Source organism: Merops nubicus, unplaced genomic scaffold (assembly GCF_000691845.1).
Source record: "Merops nubicus isolate BGI_N331 unplaced genomic scaffold, ASM69184v1 scaffold22652, whole genome shotgun sequence".
NCBI classification, from domain to species: domain Eukaryota; kingdom Metazoa; phylum Chordata; class Aves; order Coraciiformes; family Meropidae; genus Merops; species Merops nubicus.
Window position 1 is genome coordinate 25,887 of NW_008591883.1, and position 8,316 is coordinate 34,202.

General features: G+C 38.4%; 1 protein-coding gene across 4 annotated transcripts; it reads right to left on the reverse strand.

Annotated features, from left to right (window-relative positions):
* Positions 1-2,294: 2,294 nt before the first annotated feature.
* Positions 2,295-7,851, reverse strand: RPS24 (ribosomal protein S24). Of its 4 annotated transcripts, XM_008934998.1 has the most exons (7): positions 7,790-7,851; positions 7,025-7,234; positions 6,449-6,559; positions 6,321-6,323; positions 5,583-5,600; positions 3,348-3,383; positions 2,304-2,492 (listed from the first exon to the last, which is right to left on the reverse strand). In XM_008934998.1, exons 1-5 carry the CDS (start codon positions 7,820-7,822, stop codon positions 5,595-5,597), a joined length of 363 nt encoding a protein of 120 aa, XP_008933246.1. In that variant the 5' UTR covers positions 7,823-7,851; the 3' UTR covers positions 2,304-2,492; positions 3,348-3,383; positions 5,583-5,594. The 4 variants fall into 4 exon arrangements, with proteins under 4 accessions (XP_008933247.1, XP_008933249.1, XP_008933246.1 ...); XM_008934999.1 differs by lacking the exon at positions 6,321-6,323 and having other exon boundaries at positions 2,295-2,492; XM_008935000.1 differs by lacking the exon at positions 5,583-5,600 and having other exon boundaries at positions 2,401-2,492.
* Between the last annotated feature and the right edge of the window lie 465 nt (positions 7,852-8,316).

Sequence of the window (8,316 nt, forward strand, 5' to 3'; positions counted from 1 at the left end):
TCCACACACAGTAGGGAGAGAAGTTACGACTCCTGTTCATCAATGCTTTCCACTTAATTGTTTTACCTCCCACAGGCAAGGGGATTAACCTAGGCTTCACAGCATGACATGTGCATTAAACTCCTGAATTACAGAACATCTGCTACATTCTGCTTAGACTGTTGCATAGGAAGGCAAAACGTTGGCAGGACAGAAACTCACATGAAGAGCTGCTTATGGCTTCCGACTGTTGAAGCGCTGAGACTGCAGAAGACAGCTATTCAGTTCCTTGCCTCTGTCCAGGTGGAACAGAAAGGCATAGCTACATCAACATAGAATGTTGAATAGTGGCAAAACTCAAACAGGGTGGTCAGATTTCCTCAGGTATTTCTAGGGCACTTCATGTCATATCTTCCCTTTGCACATATTTTTGTGCTTAATGCCTCATGTTGCAGGGCAAGAGCACACCTTATGGGTAGGTGGTTACAGCCCAACCATGCAACAAGGAAAGTCAATTGTTACATGAATTCACTACAGCGTTTTTTTTTTCCTGTTGACCTTAAATAATGAAAAATGGGCCATCAAACTCCAAATCAGAGCAGTAACACAGCCTACTTCAAGGCATCTACTTGAAAAAGTCACCGTTCCTGAGTGCAACTGTGATGAATAGCATGTAAGACATTTCAAAATTGAAGGTAGCCTTTAACAGGAAGTCCAAAACCAAGTTCTGCTTCAGAAGGCACAAACCCCTGGGGAGAGTACTCCTTACTGTGTAGAGCCAGAACATCAAGACTGTGCAAGACTTGTTTCCTTTGTTATAGATTCTTTGTTAATTTGCTTAAAACCAATATAAGGATGGTTCTGAAATGAAAAAAGTCAATTCTTTCCAGTACGCTAGAGCTTTAAAGCGGTAAACATTTGGAAAACACTAAATGCAGAGTCTTCACCAAGAGATGGTTTCTATTCAAAAGAGCAGTGAAACAAAACCACCATTTAAAGCCTCAAATCCCAAGCACAAATATTTTTAATGTGTATTTGCAAAGGAGTTGACCTCTTTGGCAGGGGACAAGTCAGGTTCCTTTCAGCCTAATCCATGAAAATATGCTATGCAAGTCCTCCCTGTATGTGTATTGCTGCGTTTACACCACCCCCTAGTAATTGTTCAATTATATTTAATAGCGTGACTTCACTCCTCCTGTGCTGAACAGAGAGGGCTTACTGCAGTTATTACCTTTAAAACAAGTTCAAGTTCAATGTTTGCTCCATATCCCTTACAATCTTTGTCAGACATTTACTGTCACCTACTCAGAACACACATACAGACTCAAGAGTCCAGTGCACCTATCCTACTTTATGTACTCAAATCCCACTTCCAATACCCCTCTAGTAGCTCTTCAGAATTCAGTATGTGTACACCTTCAGGAATAACATCCAATAGGTACCTACCTTTGAAGGTCTGTATGCCAAGTAAAAAACCCTTTTAATTTCCACAAGACTTCAAAAGAGACATGAGGTGCTTTATCTATACTTAGAATCTTATATGGAAGTTTTTAGGACAGTATCCTCTTCCAATCACTTCAACAACCCTAAGGTTGCTGGTTTTCCCCTCAAACACTAACAATGCCTTACCTGTGTTACAATATACTGCCTTAGTACAAAGGTAGTACAGTGTAAAAATACTGTACTTGGGTAATAATCAAGTCACAGTCTTCACCAGCACAGCTGCTAAAGTTGCCCAGTTTGTTTCAGTCCTGTTAGGAGCATAAAACTTGTCTTCCTTGCTACTCAAAACACGTGCACCAGAACCCCCACACTTCTAGTGTAGAGCGTGCCTCACCCAGCCCCACATCCCATCTTAAATGACTTCTTTAGTCCTACCAAATGGAAAAACAGTGGTGTCCAGTAACCTCCTGAGATGGACCTGCAACCTGTGGATGCAAACCACGATAAATTCCACAGCAGTACTGCAGCTTGCAGACCACGATAGACCCCAGAGCCCGTCCTGACAACTCAGGAACAAAAACAAGTCACGCCTGACTCCTTCATGACCAGAAATTGTAACTGTGGAAGTATGCAGTTCTGAACTTCCCTGTCCACTTTTTTTTTTCCTCTCCTTTCAGCTATGTTCTACAGATCTATATAATACAGGCAGTCAAACAAATACATTGTAAAAGGACTTCCCAAACCACAGTCTGAACACCAGATGAAAAAAAACACATCTACCACCATGAACTAATTGTGCCTGCTTGGAATTACATTATACTACTGCCTTTAGAAAGCTCCAATTCATTTGAAATTAATATTGAAAAGAAGAGTTAATTACCAAAATGTTTTAATACAGTGCAAACGGTGCACTGATCTTGAATTTCTCAAACTTTACAAAATAGTAGCTTTCAAATCAAAACTAGAAGGCAAATCAGCATTTTATTGACAAGTTTATTTGATGTTAAAGCCAGATGAGCAGCTTGTTTCCAGAATACTTCTTTCTATACTTCTTCATAGAATAATGCAGCCTGTAAAGGAAAAGATAGATCAGTAGTATGTGATTAAAACAATTTTTACATTAATAAATTTACAGAGCCTGAAAAACTTTCTCAACTCAGGTGAACCACACTGCCTTCTAGAAGAACCTAAGGTTCAAAGCTTCACAGTACAGTCATGGGAATAAATGCAAGCCTAGATTATAGCCTTTCTGTAGAAGGGCTCAATGAGGCAAAATTGCCTCAAAAGCTTTCCATTTCAGACATTATACTATCAGCTCTCAGACTGACTGTTCAAGTTACTTTAAACAAGTCAGTCAGACCATTTGTAATAAAGCCAGAGTTTTGTCTCTAAGAGTTACTGCCCACAGCATATGAAACTCACATATGTTTCTGCACCAAAGATATAAAAATACAGTCCAGGACTTTTCTAAAACATTATCAGGTTGTTTATACGGAATTTACTTGAATTAAGTGACTATAACAATAGAAACTTGTCTTCAAAATAGAAATCGTACTACTTCAATCTATTTAAGACAATAAAACCCAAGGTGTACTACCCTGTCCTTGGCGTACCTACAAAAAGAGGATGTAAGCCTTGTTTACAAGACTAAATTTGTGTCAGCAACAGTAAATCTGAACTGCCTGATAAACTATTACAGTCTTGATACTCATCAGGTATTTCATTTAAGTGGAAGTCACATAAATTACCAACTCGGTAGTAAGCACAACACTGACTTGTAAATATTTAAGTCCTTCTTAGTCTTAAACTCTTCCACTGGGTTCTACATCAACAAAAGTACTGCATAAATCAACACTACACCTAAGTCACTGTAATGACTACAGATTACTGAATGTCTACCCTTACAAAGCATTCTCAAGTCATACCTGTTATCCATTTTCCATCTGAAGTATTTTCATTTACTGAAAAATAAAAAGCATTAGTAAGAAAACAGTTGTATCCAAAAGTTTAACTACAGTGGAAGACAGAGCATTGAGGCTTTTTACTGACATGCACAATATTTTTTTCAAATCACCACAGTGAAATGTGATAGGAAAACCTCAAAGTTTTGACTCTTGTAGAGGCTGAAGACTTAGATTTCACACATTCTCCCCAATCCGAAACAGGACCTAACAATAGCTGTTTAGAGCTTAAGTAACACCCACAATGCAACAGCATGTTCAGTTATACCTACAGGCTACATGGGCTTAAAGTGCATATCCATCCACACTTCCCTTTGACCCATTTTAAAAAAAAAAAAAAATCTGTTTGGAAGGCTCACATGTCAAAAGACAAGGTGGGTTGTTTGGTTTTAGGTTGTTTGTCTTGGGGGGTTTTGGCAGTGGTGTTTTTTTTTTTTCCCCTTTATTTCAGTATCTCAAGGAGTAAAGGTCACTGCTCTGAACACTAACACTTAGCTCAGGGACATCCACATCTACTTGTTGCAAACATTTTTGCAAGCTCAGCAAACTACATAACATATTAAATAACAGAAACTGCTTTAAATTACTTCTCTTAAAACTAAAGGGAAACCAGAACAGGAATCACTGAAGGGACAAGAAGCAAAAAGAAATTCAAGAAAACTTTTAGCAGCCAGCCATGAACACAATTTATGTCTGACTCAAAAGTTAAAAACCACCTATTCAAGTATGATTCACCATTTCAAAGAGTTTTTCTGACTATGTAGTACATAACTATTACACTATAGACTTGCCTGGAGATGTCTCAGAATCAAGTGTCTACATATTGCTGAGATAAACAGTTTTCACAGATTGTACAGGTGAACTCCCAACGAAACATATTCCAGGACTCTTAACAAAAGTTCCTTCACAAGGCTGAGAGACAGGATGATGAACCACGCCACAACATTGTGTTTAAGCATGCACTTTTCAAGACAAAGCTTTAAGACACAAGTGTATCCCACAAGCTTTTCTCTGCAATGCAGCACAGAACTCATCTCAACTATGTTTTACAGAAAGCATGTAAATGAATTTGTCTTTTAAGGACAAATATTAACAAAACTGATAAACAATTACAATCTAACCATGCATATGCAACAACTAAAATGTCATTTAAAAGACATTAATAAAACCTCTAATAAAAACACTACTACTTAGACTGCATGCTAGTTTAAGAAGCACTCAATATAGAAGTCCAATCTGCTATAATTATCACAGCACATGAACCTGTTCTTACATTTCTGAAGTGTTTACTCGCTTTAAGAGAATTTCAAAGAACTTTAACTGAAGTGACAGCCATTTAACCGTTTTGCATTAGTACTCAAATGCTACCTTCAAGTGCAAAATTCTTGACCAGAACTTCATCCATACTATAGGTATCAGTGCAACACTAAATGACTCCCTTGACGTTGACAAGGGAGTGTATGCTAGTATTACTACTATACCAAATGCTAACTTGAGCTAGTATACTGTAAACAACTGTTGGACTTCTTTATTAAAACAGCATTAAAGCAGAAAAGAAAAAAGGCTCCAAATCTTATCTAGTAGATTAGTTCTCTCATCTGGTTGCTCGCAGCAACACGGGTTTATTTCCATCCAGTGATACCAAAAATTTCACTCATACACTCCGTAAAATATCTGATTTCACAGATATTTCTAATTTCCCTGGAATTTGTGTCTTAACTTGGAATACTGCAGGCAAATAGTTAAATACAGTTTAATGCTGACAACCAAGTCATTTCCAACCAGCATCTCAAGTGGACTAAGCTGTGATGTGAGGTGGTTTTCACAGATACACAACTCTTATACACACGGGTCAAGTTACACATGCAATTGCACTGTACTACTTTGTATGAGGACCTGGAGTGTTCTTAACCAATGCCTCCAATCAATAGCTTTGAATTTCTTGGTTTTCTTTCACTGGGAATGCCTTATATTTTCATGTTGTTTCAATAGTTTCAAAGTCTTCTCTTTGCTATTAGCCAAATTTTATTTCCAAGTCACACAAAATGAAGTTCCTTGTGTAGTTGTTTCTGTCTTCCAAGGGTTCAGACAAGTTGAAAGCCAACATGCATATATGCAAGGCAGTACAGTGCTCCCATTAAAAGGGCACGTTTCAGTGAGGCACAATTCAGTAACCAGATCCATACTTATTTTCAGTACCTGCTAGATACTTCATTTCTGATGGAGAATTCCAAGGAAGTAGAAAAAAAGCAAAACGAAAGATTACTAAAGTTCAATATGTCACAGCACTTCAGTAACTACAGAGCTAAGAATCAAAACACATCACTCTCCTTGTTCAAACATGAAGCTGCACAGCTTATTCAGTATTTTTTTCAGAGGACTAAAAACTGTTAAGAAAGATGACCGTCTTTGTACTCAGGCTATTGCTCAGTTTTGAGAATTTTTCTGGTTATTTAATGATAGAGGAACTCTGTCTTCATCCAGGCTGCTTGTATCAAGTTCCAGCTCCCACCAGGGGAAAACTCCACTATGGTGGTAGTCACTCACTGAAAGCCAGGATAAAACAGGTATTCTACCCCATTTTTGTTTACACTGTCCCTGCCGCCTACGACACCACACAAGCTCAATTAAAATCTCCTCTATAAATATCACCATAAATAACAGTAAAGTCAGTGAAGTAAGCATTAGAAGTAAGTGGAGTAAGGCAGCCTGAGTAGCAAGTGTTAAGATTATCTGATCTGTATGCTGCAAGACTGAGTTACGTGATTAGAGCAATATTGTTAGGTTTATGGAAATTTAACTTTAGCTCAAGTGACACATAAGAAACAAATCATGTAAGGAGTGTTGTTTCATTTTTTATCAGCTAAGCTTACAGCAGTGAGGAGCAAAACTAAGCTACTGAGCTGGTTACAAGCTATACAACACCACACAGATTACCTTCTGTTATCCAGTAGAACAGGTGAAAGAAATGGAAGAAAAACAACGTTATTTTGTTGAAAAAAAATGTCTAATCCACATTTCAAAAGCAACATGACCACTCCAGCTTACAGATATTCTTATCCTACCTTCTTGCCAGCACCAACATTTGCCTTGGCTGTGCCCCTGACTTTCTTCATTCTGTTCTTACGCTCCTTTCGCTGCTTCCTAGAAGTCTTCTTCTTCTCATACAAGCCATGCTATGAAAAACAGTTAAAGTTGCATTTAACATTGTTTCACTGCTAGTAACTCTGAAATTAAGTTCTACTATTTCTGGACTCTTCAAATACTCTTTAAGCTTGAAACATTTGCTAAATAGTGAGACAAGCTCACTAACTAATGAGTGATTCAATCCCGAGTATAAACACCAGTGTCTGGATGAGCCCCTTCTCTTACGCCGCTTCAAGATGTGTTAAGTTAGCTACTACTGCTAAACATCACAGGTAACATCAGTTTTGCCCTCCCAATTCCTCTCTAATACACAATAGAAACTTAACCTATTGTGTAAACTCAAGAGCTAATCTACACTACTTTACAGCCTTTCATGTAACTCAGTACAGCAACGGTACTTCCACAAAACTTCAGCTTTTACACATTTAAGTGATGAACAACTAAACACTTCAAATGCATCCAAGTTATAACCACATTACTGGAAAACAACCTACTCTGGCAAGTCTGTGCTTTGGTTCATTTTTCTTTGCATAGTCCAGGGAATCATAGATCATGCCAAAACCTGTTGTCTTGCCACCACCGAAGTGAGTTCTGAAGCCAAAGACGAAAATTACATCAGGGGTTGTCTTGTACATTTTTGCCAGTTTTTCCCTGATTTCTGTTTTGGGGACTGTGGCCTTTCCAGGATGAAGAACATCAATCACCTAAAAAGGAATTTTAAAAAATCATATTAAAAAAATATATAAAAAAAAGGTCAATATTTAGCAAAACATCCCAATATTACAGTCCCACCCTAAGCTAAATGCTCGCACTAAGCTGCCATAGCAGTAGAAATTACCCTTTGATACAAAAGCGTCCGTCACTTTCACACTTCACAGCATCACTTACACTGGAAAAAGCCTTTAAGCTTGAGTACAACCATAAACGTAAGACAGCAAAGTCCCACTTTCACATGCAACCAGGGAGGTGACTCAACCACTTCTACGGACAGCCTGCTCCAATGCTTGCCGACACTTCTAGTTAGAAATTTCGTGCAGTGCCCTATCTAAACCTCGCCTGGTGCAACTTCTGGTGACAGAGCAACTCGCTGCTTCACCACGGAGACTCACCTTCAGCATACATTGACACGTTTAAACCTGTAAGTTCTTACAAAAGGAACCCCAGAGGTGTCAAGAGCCTCCTATTTATAGTGGCTAAAAACACTTGCAGCCCAGAAAAAACCAACAAATAACTAAAGGCATTTTTCCACATTCTTTTACCATCTGTTTGCGCTGAAGAAGCCTGTTTGTCATGAACTTCCTTGTTCTGATGGTCACTGTGTCATTCTGCAAAAAAAAAAAAAAAAAAACAAGATGCAAAACACAACAATAGAAGCACATATAACTCAAGCTTAATAAATATATCAGTAACACATAGTAAAGCAACAGCAAACACCTCTAAAAAGTTCACGAAGAAACTGACAGACTCACCCAGTTTCCAAATAACACAGCAACAAAAGTACTACTCTGAACAGATGAAGCAGCTTTAAATGCATAACATCGATTACAAGCCCAGGCAATAGAATAGAAAAATTTCCCCGAATAATACTCTAAGTTACTTTTCTCCTTATCTGGGAGTTTCGTTGAAAAACGCGTACACAGCTGTTCCCCTAACGCTTTCAGACAAGAATGACCGCAACTCTGTACGAGTAGAGTCTACAGCGCCGCTTTAGCTTCTTAGGAGAATCAGGACGTTACACCGATAACTAAAGGCCAAGCTTTTGAAGCCAGCGCGAGCGGAGGCCCGG